We start from the raw sequence: 16,000 nt of genomic DNA on the forward strand, positions 1-16,000 counted from the left end.
TGTGTTAGAACCCAAAAATTAGATTTGCTCTGTTTTTTGGTGTTCTGAGGGGGCAGGAGATTCTGTTTTTCTGGAAAAACAGGCTTAACCATTCTTCCCCTTACTATGTCTGCATAGGAGATTGGGACTGAGCGAGGGTTTTTTGTCACCTGTTCAACTTCAAAGAGGGACAAAGCATCATTTAACAAGGTAAGGAAGGAATATCAACCTGAATTAAGAGTTCCTGATGGAACGTGAATGAAGAATCGTCCTCCAACTGCAGGCCACACTACACATCATAAAAACCAGTTTGAATAGATTCGGATGTTAGAAATCTTGGTTACACCAGAAGCATCTTGCTCGCTTTTGACAAAGAAGCTAGATGTTGGAAGTTTCGAAAGGGTCTAGATGTTCTCCACAAACCAAAGTAGCTGCGATTTTGACAAGGAAATTTGCTTTTTGGCTTCCACATCTTCTACGATTACTGAACCAGCTTGGATGAGGGCACAGAAGTGGCTGTCCTTAATTTTACAGCTGATAACTTCGACGGCTAAGTTAGGCTTGGAGAGGAAGGTCGATGGATGGGCCATGAGAGATGGATGAGGCGAGGATCGCAGATGAGGGTTGAGGTTGGTGGGAAGAGGAAAAGCTTGGTCGGAGATGGGGAGAGGACGGGGAGTTAGGTCGGAATAGGCTGCCAGAGGGAGGGAAAGGGAGAGAGGAGAAAGGAGAGAGGAGAGAGCATTTTCCAACCAAAGTAGTGTTGGATTTCTCCGATGGTCTAATCGATGTAGTCAGATTGTTTGGATTGTTACAACTTCAATATGTTGGGTGTACTAACCTATCGTCGTCTATAATATTTCTTTTTCCATAACCTATCCTCATCTATAATATCATGGGCAAGAATTTCATTGAGTTCCGAAATAAGTTGTTGCACCTGTAGAAAGCGGGTTATAAATGATATCAGTTCAAGAATGACATATTGATCCCGAGAATCTTGGGTTTAGTGGATAGTGAGCATACAACAAAAAGAAATAAACACAATTAGTTACAATAACAAGACAAATACCTCCGGAATGAAGTCAATCAGGTCATGGGGAATAACTACAACACCATAATTAATAACCAAGTTCAGAACGTTTACTAATTACATCGACAATGTAGTCTGTAACGTTTTTCAAGGTAAGCTTCTTGGCCGCATCCTGCAAAACACATTATAAATTCGATGTACCCTATAAACTAAAGCTCTATTAATAAATGAGTCGACATTCAAAACACATTATTTTTTGTCTGAAAATTTTTTCGCCTGCATACATTCAAAACCAATAAATCTCCATGAGTCAACAACAACTAGGTGGTAGAGAACAAATTTTTCAAAGCTGACAAAAAAGGCATCCGATATCACTTGGGCAATTGAATATGATATGGGATGTCAATACTTAGTTCCATTGCACCATATTAAATGTTTCAACCTAATTCCATGAATCCTTTGTTTATCACAAATTTTCATCTTTACCCTTAAGTTTTTTTTTATATTTACCATTCCATGTAAAAATGCAAGAAGATGAAATTATGAAATAGGATATATTAACTGACTCAACAATTTCAATTTTCATGTTTACATGAGAGTATCTGTTGCAGAGATTATTAGTTATTACTGAGACAAAATCTAGTCCTCAAAGAGAATAAACAACCTTAACCTTAGGGTTGCATGTGGAGGTAAATGCCCTTCTTGACAAAGATTTCTATCTGGTAAAGCATGTAGAGATAAATGTCCTCCTTGACAAAGGTTTCTATCTTAAGTAGTTTAAAAAGCTACCTTTGCAACAGTCACCAAAGTTGAGTCTCCACGAAATATGGATTCTAAAGCAGTTACGAAGAGAAATGAGTACCTTGCAAACAAAATCAAATCCAAAACTTGCGGGGACCTCTTTGCATTTGAGATCACCATCAATAGGTTTTGGGCAACCAATCGCTCGGGTTTTCAAATTCTTACTCCTGCACCGAAAACAACAGAAAAAAGGGGAATATAAATAACAGAGTCTTGCACACACAAAAAAAAAATGGTACACTAGAGTAATTAATTACTCGACCTTATATTTCTGCAATAAAAATAACACATAATAGCTTATCCATATATGACAATGAGAGTGAGAAAGAGAGCAAAAAGGAGGGAGGCAATAGACAAATTTCATAGTTCTAAAAAATACCTAAAGTTTTCAGCGAGGAGACAGGCATTGGTGTTGGAATCATCTCCACCAATTACAACAAGGCCATCTAGATCAAGCTTATGAGTAGTTTCTTCAGCTTGCTTAAACTAAAAATAGAACCGAACTGTCAATTAATGCCTTGACTACAACTAAGACGTCTCAAAATGAAAATTCTGAGAAGAAAGAGTTTCACCTGATCTGGAGTTTCAATCTTAACCCTCCCATTACATATCTTATCAAAACCACCATGATAAAAGAAAAATGCATTTAAATCAAGAATTGCATTCAAATGGCAATCACTTAGCATCAAGACTACACATATTTACACTAACAATTCTAACAAGTGAAAGCTAGAAATCACTTCAAGAAAATTAACCTGATTGCGATATGGGTAGATAAATTGTGCATTCAGTTCTACATATTTACATTTCATGATCCCTGCAGGACCACCCTTGAAACCATACAACGTGCTTCCTTTTGCATGAACCTGTAGGTAATCTTCACAAAGATCGTAGAAGCTGCTAGATAGCCACAACTTGAACAGAAAAGCAAACATTTATTCTTGATTTATAAATGTGGACACAATGAGACCCTACCAAATAGTCCAAAAATCACATTATGCCCTCCCAGTGCGTGACCACCAAACTAGACAACTCCGATGTTCAATTTCTTATTCACCTGCACGAACTGGAATCACTTGGCACCAACATTGCTGACGGTTGGCCGAAAAGATCAGGGAACAACTTCGTGATCTCATCTGCACGCACATATAACACACAAATCAAACACTCTAAAACCTTAAGAAGTAGCAACTAGCCTCAAACGCATTCAGTAAAACTCAAGTTCCAAACAAAAGCGAGATTTACAATCATAACAAAACCCAGAAAAAGAACAAACAAAACTCAATGCATGTCACTACTCTTCCTTTAAGACATTAATCAACTCAGTTACCAAACAGAATACAAAAAATAAAATATAAAAAAAAATTAAAAAAAACACGTTATGAAGGCTAGGACGTGTAAAGTTGGTTGCTTTTGTTAGAAGTTGTAAGGTATCAGTTGGCAGAAAGAGAGCTTTGAGAACATCCTACCATGACTTTTTGCAAGTTAATTTTGTGTAAAGCTTGACAATGAAAAGGGAGGATCGAGAATAAGAGGAGATAGAGAGGGGGAGAAAGAAGAGAGAGGAGGGAAATATTAAAATTAAATTTTCCCTTCCAAGTCATCTTGCCACATAAGTCATCTAGTAAATTTTCTATTTAAATTTAATGAATCTACTTGTAGAGGGACCTTTTAAATCTATTTCTTAAAATTCAAATACTAAAATGGCTAATTTGAAACATGAATAACCAAAAGAACTCATTATTTTGTTCTCTAATAAGCGTCCATCACTACTTCACAAAAATAGGATTGTCTCCCTAATTCTTCATAATCCTAATTCCCACTAAAATCCAAATAACTTATCAAACGATTTTTGGTTTTTATACATAATATAATAAATATAATGTATAATATATATAAATAAATAGATAAATATATATATACATACACGGTTTGGTTTAATTCGGTTTTGAAATCAAAAACCAAATTAAACCGAAAAATTTGGTTTCCATGTGATTTTAAATACATGCATCTAAACATAAAAATTGAAATTTTAGCATCCCGAATTCATATCTAATAAATCAATATGATTTAAGAAAAGTTAAAAAGATCATAAACCTATTGGACACAAAATTTTGACAAAAACATGAAAGTTCAAGGACTAAAATTGTAATTTAACAAGATTATAAATATTAGGAAAAAAAACACAAACAAGAGAAAATTAGGACAAAAGGAATCAAAAGCTACAGTTGAAGAGATTTGGAAATCAAAGAATTTTGAAATTGATTTTGTATAAATTAAAACAATTTAAAAAAAAATTTAAAAAAAAAAAAAAGGTCTTGCAGAAGTGCAAAATGAAAACAACAGATTTTGGGTAGTTTTTTGAAAATTTTCCTGCTCTTTCAACTTTTCTGCTTCAACATTTCAAGAATTCAATGTTTTTTGTCGCTCTAAACAAGCAAAAACGACGTCAGATTCCCTAAGCAGCAAAACAGAAAAGTGGCTAAAGAAATATGGTTCAATGGGGAAGCAAAAGTTGGTTTCTTGCAGCAGAGGTTTTAGAATCTTTGAAGAGAAGATGATCTTATTAAAACGATGGTAAAATTCTGCACGCCACGATATTAAAGAAGACAGATGAATATGTAAAGAAATTTTAACCTGTAAGTTCTGGTGTGTAAGCTCCTGGAGTGGACCTTGCTGAATTTTTATTTGGACAACATGCAGCGGAACAAGCTTTTGAGGAAGGAGTCATGACACAGCCTATTTTGCTCTGCCTTGTAAAATTGTGTAAAGAAGCAGCTCTAAGTTCATCTCTGGAGAATGATTGTGGATTGCTTGTTGTGATGATAGTTTAGACTGTTCATTAGATTTTATGGTCACCAATAATCTCCACAGGAGTAAAACCCATCTTTAAAATGATGAAACCTACTTGAATCTCTAACAATAATTTCCCGTTCAACAATCTGTGAGATCACCTTGATTGCAGCATTACAGTCTGTACAAGCTCCCAAGTTTTTCATTACCACGATTGGCAACCCATCTGGTGTGTTGAGTAGAGCAAACACAATCGCTAAGCGTTCACTGTGGTATTTAAGAGACTCAACTTTAATAACCTCATCCACATCGTGAAGGGCACAAGTTGAGTCTGGCTTATATCCTTTCTTCTCCATTTCCTTGGTCCTGCTTTGAGTAGAAATCTAGTAATGCATTTCCCACAAACACGTTCCAAACGAAGTTGGTCTTGAGAACAAGACCGTGAACTTGTTGTCCAAACTTTGTGTCATCTAGAACAACAGCAGCACATTTGGGCTACAAACGTAAAATTTGAAGGCTTTATTACACTACTATGCAGTTCAAGGAAGAGTTTTATTGCTTCTTCACTCAATCCCTCATTTGAGTAACCTGTCATTAATGCATTGAAGGTTACTGTGTCTTTGCTTGACATCTGCTTGAAGAGCTGACTAGCTAAACATAAGCAATGGGTTTTGCAATAAGCATCAACCAACGAGTTGCAAACCATGAGATTGTACTCATATCCAAGTTTAACGACATGGGTATGAATTTGAACAATCACATTCTTAGTTTTCAGTTCACCACAACCTGATAAGAAAGTCACTAGAGTCACATAATCTGGTTCTGTCCCTCCCTTTCTCATATCAGCATAAAGCCTTGAAGCTTCTTTAGATTGATTAGATTGCAAATAACCACCAATCAAAATTGTCCATGACACTGTCGTACATTCCACCGTGCCATCAAACAACTCTCTAGCTTTAGACAATTTCCCAAACTTAAGGTAACCAGAAATCACCATGTTGACAGAGATCGTATTCTTGCAAGGCATTTGATCAAACACCAAATGTGCGTGAAAAAGATCTCCTCTCTTGAGAAAATCGTTGACCTGGAAGTTAGAGCGGCAAATATTTGCATTGAAGCCAGTTTTAACAATGTGAGCATCAATAAAATGATTACCATTCAAGGATGGCTTTGGAGCTGGCGAGTTTCTTAGAACAAGGTTTTGAACTAAAGTCGCTCTATATGGCGTCATAGAAATTCAATCACCATTTAGCCACAGAATTGAATACCACATATGCATGTCTAACACCAGCTAACGAGTTTGCCTTAGCATTGAACAGTGTACCTCATACAATCAACCCGAATTTAGAAAAGCTACATACAACAAGAAAACTAATGGGTAATCTTAAATCCATCATTAACAGACTTACCTGCTCTTCAGACTACAAACTGCAAGGGGGTAAGGAAAGTGATTTTCAACTTGAAGATGTCTTACATGTTGAGACAGCCATTCGTTACATTTGGAGAAGTGTATTGAATGATTAATGATGGCGTCTTCTTCTGAAGTATTGGCGTCTTCAGAGCATTTCGAAGTGAAAAAACTTGGTTCAAAAGTAGGATGGAAGTGAAGGGAATAAGATTGAGCTTCGTTGAAGTTAGAGAATAAACGAAGGCAAATGGTAAATGGTTCCTCCTTCCTCCGTATGGAGACAGAGCGATGATCGGTGGCCTAGCGATGATCGGTAGGGTTTCAAAATTTTGGCCCTGTAACGATTGAGTTTCTCCAAGACAACGCGCCAGAAGAAAGCCGATCCGAAACTCTGGCGATAAAGTCGTCGCAAAGAGATCCATCACCGTTAACTTCAGTAACATTACAGAGGTGACGAACAAGATCAGTGACTTGGCAAGCAATGGCGTCATCGTCGAAGGAGCAGAGTGCGGCGACGAAGGGAGCGACAATGAAGTGAGAATGGAAAGTGAGAAAGGTCTGGAGGAATGGGGAGAACTGGGAGAGTGCGTAGGAGACGTGAACTTTGGGAGAGAGGGGATCGGAGATGAGATTGGAGAAGCAGAGAAGGCAAATGGTTCCTCCTTCCTACGTATAGAGGCAGAGCGATGATCGATGGCCATGGGAGAGGAATGGATTGATCATCTTCTTCCTGCGCTGGTTCGGGGAATGGATCTCTCGGACGAGGGTTTCAAAATTTTGGCCGTTGAGAGTTTTGCAATACATATCTTGCTGTAATAAATAACAAACCAATTTCTACTTCAAATTGGAAAATACTCTTCGGTCAAAGAGGACATGGGCGTATTGAATTCATATTCTATATTTTTCTTCTTCTTTGTAAAAAAAAAATAAAAAATAAAAAATAATATTCTCTCTAGTTGAATTCAAAATTAATATAGGTTAAATTACAAATTTTTCTCCATAGTTTCTCCAAATTTTTCTAAAGTACTTCAAATAAAAGTATGTAAGCATTTTAATCACTCAAGTAGAAATTTTATTTTACATTGTAAAAGGTGATTTTGGTCCGAGTTTTTTAAGATTCAAATTTAAGATGGGTGTTTGTTTGATTTTCAATATTTCCAAATAGACCTTTTTAAGTCTCCAAAAATTGAGAAATTATTTAAGTATGAGTTTGGTGCGGAGACTTGAATTAATAAGTTGAGTTGGTAAAAAATTTATGTGGAGTTTAAAAAATTTTGGAGTTCAGTTTAGTTAGTAAATTTATGTTTGGGCTATAGAGTTAAGTTATCAAGTCGAGGGTATCTAGTGTAGCTTTTTGTAACTTAAAAAAGTATAATAGTTGGTTGGTTATTTTTGTTTACTCAACATTTTAGTCAAACATTTGACTACACACATATTTTCTTGAAATTTCAACACTCAATTGATATGTCAACTTAAAAATTTCACATATATTTTCTAATTTTCTGCTTATAATCATTGGAGTTGGGGTAGATAAAATAATCTTGTTTGAAATTCTTAATCAAAATTAATGGCATGATGATCGATTTTACTGGAATTCGATTCTCTTCAGGCCCAACCTAAGGGATTTGTAGGTGAGTAGTATCCTACCTTTGTCAATTGAATCGTTCTCTATATAGACTCAAGCAAATCCCACGAGCTTGGTATGACTACCTCAAAATTAATATCTTACTTGGCTGGAATTTTTGCAACTCTAAGATGATACCTCGTTTTTTTCCTTCAAGTTTGAAACCACTATTATTTTCTTACTGATCTATGTTGATGATATTGTTGTAACAAGAAATGATTCTCATTTTATTACCAGATTTATTGGTGAATTGAATTGCTTATTTACGTTAAACAATATTGGTAACTTTAGTTTCTTCCTTGGCTTTGACGTATACAACACAGATTACAATATCTTACACATACACGACATGGATCTCAAGAAAACAATATGTTGTGGCTCGTTCAAGTACAGAGTACAAATATAGAGCTTTAGCTCGAGTTACAACACAGATTTGTTGGCTTGAATCCTTACTCACAGAAGTTGACCTTCGTCCTTCTCACACATCCATCCTCTGGTATGATAACATGAGTGCCCTTTTCCTCGTCTGCCAATTAAATATTCATTTTATTTGTGGTAAAGTTCTAGTACGTCAACTTGATGTTCGGTATGTATCCTCAGTGACCAAATTACTAACCGTTTGACCAAACCATTCTCTGAAGCAAATTTTGCAGAACTTCGTGGCAAACTCCGAGTGGTCATCTCACTCACTCGCTTGAGGAGGGATGTTAGGTTTGTTGTATAATTCATCCAAGATTCTAGCACTACCTGCTTGAAAATTTCCCTCTTTAATCATAGAATATGGTTGCAATTTTGTTCGTTTCCTTATATGTACAGTTGCTTTATATATGAGCCTATGTACAGGAAATAATATCATTCAACATTTTCACATTAGTCTAGTTTTCTCTATGTTTGTTTCTTAAAAAATGACAAATGGGAACATGAAATAGAATCACGATATTGAAATTTGTAGTGAGATTTATTACATATTTTTGGTTGATTGTTCATGAAACTGCAATTAAATAGAGTGATTTTAAGAGTGTAGAGCTACGGTAACTTCCAAACCATTGGCCATGGAAAGAATAGTCATCATTCTGTAGTTGACTCGATGCCCACTCACCAAACTAAATTTGTAAAATCTGCACAAAATGGCAAGAGCCATTTTCATTTGTAGATATGCCGAGTCTTTCCCCATGATGCAGATCCTTGGTCCAACCTGCATGCCAAAACCATTATTTCACCTTAAGTTTCATATTAACGGGTCCTGTTTGATAATCATTTCGTTTTTTTGTTTTTAGTTTTTTAAAATTAAACTTATTTTCTCCTCATTTCTTATAATGATTTGTATCTTTCTTGAGTACATTAGTTAAATTCTTAGCCAATTTCTAAAAATAAATACAAGTTTTTAAAATCTTAAAAGTGTTTTTTATACATAAGTTTTAAAAGAAAAAAAAAGCTAAAACATTTTAATTATATATGTGTGTGGAATATTTTAATTTTAATTTTAATAATATAATAAGTTTATAATAAAAAGCACGAAAACTAATTTGTAATGTATGCTTAACCTAAAATTTGTATAGTAGGTTGAGGTTTTTTTTTTTTTTTAATTCTTTGTGATATGTATTTTTTCTAGTGTATTAGTATTTCAATTTCTCAATTGATTACGATTTAGATCTTGATTATTTCATTACGTTAGGACTTTTAACCCTACAACTGGTACAAAAACCAACTCGTATAATTAATTTAGAAATTTCAAAATTTGCATTGGTTTGATTGGTTGAATTGCATTATGTGGTTTGCAAATGAATGTTTATGGTAAAGTTTGGTCTTATATTACATGTTTAATTTGATTAATTTGTATAGGACCTTGCGTTTTTTGGCATTTTATCATATAATTCGAGTCTTCTATAAGCCCATGTTTAGAATTAGGGTTGTTAACAATGAAGATCGAGACCAATTTGTAAATTCTTAATCCAAATAAAATGACTACATATATAATCCCAAAAAATTGATACAAACAAAACAAATGTTTAGATTATAGCGATACCAAAATTCTCACACAAAAAATATGAAGCTCCGATGTTTGTCGTCATATCAATCACCTTATAAAAAATGAAACAAAATAGCTTTCGTAAATCATCATGATCTATCTATTATAACGATAGATTAGCTAATGAACTAAGTAAACACTTAATTCACAAAGTAGTAGCCAAATTTTCTTACATAGTTTGACTTTATCCATTGACGATGCAACAGTAGTGCCCATAACATCGTCAACAATAATAATGTCAGATGTAGGCCTCCATAAGGAAAAAAAATGTATGAAATGCATGAAATCATCAATTATACTACTTGAACAAGACGTTCCCACATGATTGGGTTCAACACGCTCCTAAAAAAAAAAGGCATGAAATCATTCAAACGCCGAGAAGCCAATGAGCCATTGGGGGGAAGGGGAGGTTATAACCAACACAAATTCACAACATTTAGAAACTCCTACTTGAACTAAATCACTACTCAAATGCCAACAAGCAAGAAATAGAAAAAAATAATAAATGAAAAATCAGCGAGAATAACCAAAATGTCAGCAAGAAACCAACTGAGCCACAAACTGATACTCCTAAAATAATATAATTAAGAGTATAAGACAAACCATAATTGGATTTTTATTTATACTTCCATAACCAATTTTACAAATGCAAAATTGTCATTGAATGGGTTCTTTCCATTTCTGAAATTTGCCAAGTGTTCTTTAGAAGTTTTGATCTAGGAGGCAAACCCTCATCATTTCTAGAATTAAGCCAAGCAACATGCAATTAAATTTCTAATTAAAAAATTAGAGAGGTTGCTTTGAATAAAGGAGATTTTGAAAATGTGTAAAAGAAAAAGAAGGAAACGTACCTAAAATCGCTTTGATATTCTCTTTGAACCTTAACTCAAAAGTTACAAATTTGAGAATTGAAGAATATTTAGAATGTTTCAATTATCTGTCATATAACCAGCTTTCACCAATTTTACAAGTCTTCAACAGTCAAAGATTGTTGTCAAGCTCCAATTAATCCACCAAATTCTTTCCTTTTATAGCGGTTGGATTTTCTATCATGACAACACACATAATCCTTAGAGAATACTAACATTTGACCTTTATTCACATATGTACTTTCTATTTATTATTCCTTTTACAATGAGATAAAATCAGGCACCTTCCTTTCACCAATGAACTAGCTAGAAAGTCTAAAAGCCTTAAAAGAGATTCACCTATTTCAAGAGATATAGGAAAAGAGAGCACATTACAAAACAGAAAATCCATTCAAAAGCATCAAACAAGTGCAAATTAAAATACTAGCCACATTGATAAAATGAAATATGTATCCATAAATTTGGATGAAAGAGCAACCTCAATCATTCCTAATGAAATTAAACTAACAAAATGACTTTGAAACAACTCTAATTCATTTAGTTCAAATACATGGCCTCAATGTACAAATTCCCATCCATTTTGAACGTATAGGGAATAGGGAAATACATACACAACACCCAAGCAAACGACATGAAAAAAAACTAATGAAAAAGGTTGGGAAAAACTTCTTTAAGAAGAAGAATGGAGAAAGAGTGAAAGACATGGTAAATGAGACTTTTTGTGTGAATAAGAAAAAGAGAGAAGGGTTAGACCTTTCTGTACCTATTTGAGCGGCAACTAAAACAATTAAATTGGTCCTATAAATGCATTTGATTAGCAAAAGAAGAGTATGAAATTACCATTATTTAGACAACCTAGAAGAAAAGTAGCAGAAACTGATCATCATTTCACACATTTGGAACTAAATGGGTATGCAAAATCAGATCAAAATGCACTAGAAATAGCCTTGTATCGACAACAATCAAAACAGAGAGAGAAAAGGGTCAAAACGGAACTTGCAGTAGCTTTAAATATACAATATAATGGATATATTGGAGAGATTCCTACAAAATATATATATATATATATATATATATATATATATATCATTTCTCTAATAAAATCTATACCATAGCTGTAAGAACATAATGTTCACTAAACTAAAGCTATGATATGCTTAATATGTAATGAATTGTATATCATGATTTTGCTAACAACTCATCAATGAAAGACATTGCTCAAAAGGAACAAAACAGTTGTAGAAATTACCTCTTGGCAATCTTTCAGTTCCAATTCCAAACATCTTGATTGAAACAAGAACATAGTCTTACCCGTCCAAAAGAATACCGTCTTTATCAAACACTCTTCTTGAAACACTATTGGTATAAGTTGCACGTGAAGTTTAGTTTTCTAATTAGTTTATATAATGCTCAATAAGAAAATGAAAGAAAACTCGAGTTTGTGCATAAAAAGCAAAAAAGAATGTCAAACTTTTAAATAAGAAAATCAGTAACGAAATGCAACAAGTTTAAATTATGAGAATCTCCTTCAAACAAATTTAAACTCATTTCTTGCCTTCGGATTGACATTTCTTGCTTCCACATTAATGGAATATTCCCCGCCTATTTCTTTTGCCAATACCAGCAAAGCATACTTAGCATTTGCTTTGAAGTATTTCCTACCTTTTACTGCTACTTTGGTCTGCGATTTTGTTTCATATTTACAATGTTTTGATCTGATTTCTTAATTCCATTGTAGCACTGGAAGCTTGGGAGCTGGAAACTCAGAAGCGGAAGTTTCAAACATAAAAGTAAATAGAGCATTGATTTGAGGAACCAACAATGGGTGAGAATAAAGACTTGATAGGTATGTGAATGGTAAAATTCTTTTGAATTTTGATAAAATTTTGTAAAGATTTGGAGTTTGAACAAATTGATGTGATTGTCAATGTAAAGCAACAAACTTTATGTTGCAATCAACTTCACTAAAGGCATAAAGTAATGAAATCTATTCCCCATTTCTCGACTTCTTTGTATTTGACAGAGAAAAATTGGCCAAACTTCCAAACTACAATTGAGCCTTTAAACTTGCTGGAAAAGAAGTCACACATTTAATCTTTAAAAAACGATTGGGCCAAAATCAACCAACTTAAACTTATCACTAATGATTAAATTCATCCAAAGGATTCGTAATTGATATATAATACTATAAAATAAATTTGTAATCCAAAACACGTATTTTGTTTCTTATCAAGGAAATAACAGGGTAAGTAGAAAATGTAGTTTCAAGCACCTTCATTGTCCATGAATAGAGATACTTTTTTTCTTTTTGGAAAAACAATTAATATAGCATTCATTATTTAGCAATCAAACGAAGTAACTGCTAACCCCAATTTTTCCTCCAAAAAACAAAACCCACAAAGAAACAAGTTCAAGAAACAAAAATGAAACCATAGAAAAAGCATAAACTAGAAAAAAGCCAAATCATCCAAAAGAAATGAGAGATAGAGAAAAGATGATGAAGTAGATTATGAGATAAACCTTTATTGAAAATCTTTCCTTGCAAGTTCTAACCATGAGGCTAGAGTTCTTGGAAATCTACATCAAAAAGACATTATAGAGAGTTGAAAAGAGGAGGAAAGACATATTGGTTCAAATGTATTAATTACATTGGATCATTTGCAAACCATTATAGATTTGATATGCATGCACTTAACACCTAGAATTGTTCAAAAAGGACCTTGGAACTTCAATGATACTTTCTAAAACAACATTTGGGATTCTATTCAGCAGAAACAATAGGCCGACATTTAGATTATACTTTCTTAAGAAAACTAAAAAGCACGTATAAATAATCCACATTCACATTCTATGGTTACATCATGTTCAAAAGAAAATTAATAATCCATAACTACAATTCCAAAATACTGGGTCAGTCACAAATGAATCTAAATACCTGCTGAAATTTTGAACTCCACTAGATGTATGCAAGAAGACCACTTAGCTTTTTAAGCTACCATCCCTTGAAATTGACATGAGAGCCAAATTATAGTCAAACAATAAGAACAAGCATAAACAAATATCGATTAAAGTACACACAATGGTTAGGGTCTCACTATGTTAATAACACTCAAACTAATATAGATTTTTGTTGAATAGAGTTGATTGAGTTGATTTTTAACTAAATCAATCGTGCAAAATTGATAATTTGATCAAAATATAACACATCCAAATTTTCTCAACATAAACCCACCAAACTGAAGCAAACTAAAAATAACACACAAAACCAAAAAGTAAACTGAAAAGAAAATCAAGTATCTTAGATCCTCACAAAGGATTCTTCATTATCACTATCTTACAATAAAGATATCATTTTGTCTCCCCCACCAACGGTTCCTAAAATACAAGAGTAAATATAAAATTACTAAAAATAAGTTGTGCAATGTTTGACTCAGATTTCAAAACCAAATTAAGTAGCAGCTTAATATAACCACTACAAAAACTTCCATGTGTTCTTAACTTGTCTATTTTAGCTTCTCTCACAGACTAAGTAGCAGAATATATTGTTAAACATGCAATGTAGTTTGAAGAGAATCTAATATATATTTTAAACTATCATAAAAGTGGGGATATGCATTAAAGAAAAATTAGAAGGGGAAGAAATCCTTCCCCCTGTTTTTGTTTTTCTTACTTCCGTTTGTTTGTTTCCTCTTTCAGTTTCTTTTAACCGATCAGTGTATTTGATATCACGCTTGTAATTTTTAACCAAAATGTATTGCTGTATACATTTGGATTTAGAAAATAGTTTTATGGTGTGCCCCTTCCTATGTCTGTTTCCTTAATTTGATTTTGCAGTCATTGTGTGTACTAATGTATTGAAATTTGAGTCAATTCTTTGTCCTCGTATTTTAGGAACCCTCAACAACACTAAAAGGTGTAGTAAAACCCTCAACAAAGAAATCAGATTTAAGTGTATACAAACAGATTGACAAAAATCAAAGGAAACAAGAAGAGAAAGGTAAGAATGAGCAAGAAATTTAAAAAGTTAAAGAAACAATGGAAAAGAACTTGCTCAAACGAACCTTGGAGAGTCGGGGCGCACGAAGGAGCATATCTGGGGGATTGAACTCTGTGGGTTAGTTGCTACTCGAAATGAAAGCGAAGAAGAAGAAGATCTGGGCACGATTATGTCTGCATGATGGGTTTTGCACGAAATGGAAGTGAAGAATGAGAGGGAAGTCTGCGTCTTGCGATGGGTTTTGGGTATTTGGAAGAGAGAAGGTGAATAGTGTGAAAATGGTGAGAGAGTGACGAAAGAAAACATAATCAATAACAGGGAAAATGAGTTTTGGGTAAAGTGGAATTTTTTTTTACCACTTTCTAATAGGATTTTGTATAAAATGCTATCCTAAAAAGCAAGGATATTTGTTGTCCTGTTTTACCGGTTTAATTTCAGTCCATTTGTTTACTACCTTTGTAAAAGAGCAATGAGGAAAATCTCCTTAAATTCATTAACTTCAACAAAGTCAAGTCAAGCCTTGTACAAAAATAAATTTGATCGATGCATAAATTAACTATCGAATAACTCTGTCAAAATTCAAATTGCACTCATATTTTGAAGTTAGGAAAATAATAACTTTGTCAAATTGGAGTTTGAAACATCCGGTCAGAGCTACAACAATATCAAACTAAGCTTAAGAAGAAGAGACACTGTTTTGAATTTTTCATTTTCTTTTTATAATTTTAAAACTAGTTTCTAAATAAAAAATTTCTATTTAATGAAAGTTGATATAAATTATAGATTGATACCACTAAAAACAGTTAAATTATGAAAGAAGTTGTCACAGAAATTCGATAAATGGTATACCTTGAAGGGACTTTGCAGACTTGTCCTATGGTAATCTGATAAATGGGATACCTTTCAGAGAACGAATAGCTATCTCAGAGAAAAGGAATTGGATCATAGTAAAACGTAATAAGGAGGAGACAAAATATACCATACCACATAAATCCAACTGGAAGGTTCATCAAAGCTCCTATATGTCTTTAATTCAAGAAAACGGGATGAAAGGATAGTGATCTGGTCAATACAACTTAATGTTAGTGAAATTATTAATTTGCTTCTATAATTGGCCTTCTACTGCAAAATATAATATCAAATTAGAAATTCAGTTACCACTCTCATTTACCCAATTTTATACTACACTATACGTAAATAGCACACATTTACCAACTCAAAAAACAATATCATTTCCATATTAATAAATCTATAACACAAAATAATTTACAATAAAGCATTTCTATATAAAAGGAAATATAAATAACATAATCTAAAAAATATAAATGAACTAACGGAGAAAACGCCTAATGGATGAAGATTAAAGAGAAAGATGAATGAGATAGTGGAATAATTAACGGGAAAAGTAGGTTAGTGTTCAAAGAAATTATGACCACATCTTAATATATATAACCTACTACCTCTTCAATC

At 33.4% G+C, this 16,000-nt stretch overlaps 1 protein-coding gene and 2 long non-coding RNA genes across 14 annotated transcripts; all 3 read right to left on the reverse strand.

Annotated features, from left to right (window-relative positions):
* Positions 1–7: 7 nt before the first annotated feature.
* Positions 8–6,868, reverse strand: LOC150033944 (pyrophosphate--fructose 6-phosphate 1-phosphotransferase subunit beta 1-like). 3 transcript variants are annotated; one of them, XM_090317604.1, is made up of 6 exons: positions 4,448–6,868; positions 2,383–2,946; positions 2,190–2,296; positions 1,872–1,977; positions 1,049–1,181; positions 8–916 (listed from the first exon to the last, which is right to left on the reverse strand). In XM_090317604.1, exons 2-5 carry the CDS (start codon positions 2,494–2,496, stop codon positions 1,098–1,100), a joined length of 411 nt encoding a protein of 136 aa, XP_090173730.1. In that variant the 5' UTR covers positions 2,497–2,946; positions 4,448–6,868; the 3' UTR covers positions 8–916; positions 1,049–1,097. The 3 variants fall into 3 exon arrangements, 2 of the variants coding, with proteins under 2 accessions (XP_090173730.1, XP_090173729.1); XM_090317603.1 differs by lacking the exon at positions 8–916 and having other exon boundaries at positions 931–1,181; XR_016531979.1 differs by lacking the exons at positions 8–916; positions 1,049–1,181; positions 1,872–1,977; positions 2,190–2,296 and having other exon boundaries at positions 2,452–2,946; positions 4,448–6,865.
* Positions 6,869–7,835: 967 nt separating this feature from the next.
* On the reverse strand, positions 7,836–8,383 carry LOC150033945 (uncharacterized). Its single transcript, XR_016532013.1, has 2 exons — positions 8,252–8,383; positions 7,836–8,161 (listed from the first exon to the last, which is right to left on the reverse strand). It is a non-coding gene; the product is annotated as an uncharacterized LOC150033945 (long non-coding RNA).
* Positions 8,384–8,556: 173 nt separating this feature from the next.
* On the reverse strand, positions 8,557–14,871 carry LOC150033946 (uncharacterized). 10 transcript variants are annotated; one of them, XR_016532006.1, is made up of 7 exons: positions 14,595–14,871; positions 13,469–13,534; positions 13,054–13,110; positions 11,783–11,889; positions 9,838–10,006; positions 9,674–9,716; positions 8,557–8,830 (listed from the first exon to the last, which is right to left on the reverse strand). It is a non-coding gene; the product is annotated as an uncharacterized LOC150033946 (long non-coding RNA). The 10 variants fall into 10 exon arrangements; XR_016532003.1 differs by having other exon boundaries at positions 9,662–9,716; XR_016532012.1 differs by lacking the exon at positions 13,054–13,110 and having other exon boundaries at positions 9,662–9,716.
* Positions 14,872–16,000: the final 1,129 nt, after the last annotated feature.

The sequence above is a fragment of the Benincasa hispida genome, chromosome 9, assembly GCF_027475165.1.
Source record: "Benincasa hispida cultivar pf3 chromosome 9, pf3_genome.v1.1, whole genome shotgun sequence".
NCBI classification, from domain to species: Eukaryota; Viridiplantae; Streptophyta; class Magnoliopsida; order Cucurbitales; family Cucurbitaceae; genus Benincasa; species Benincasa hispida.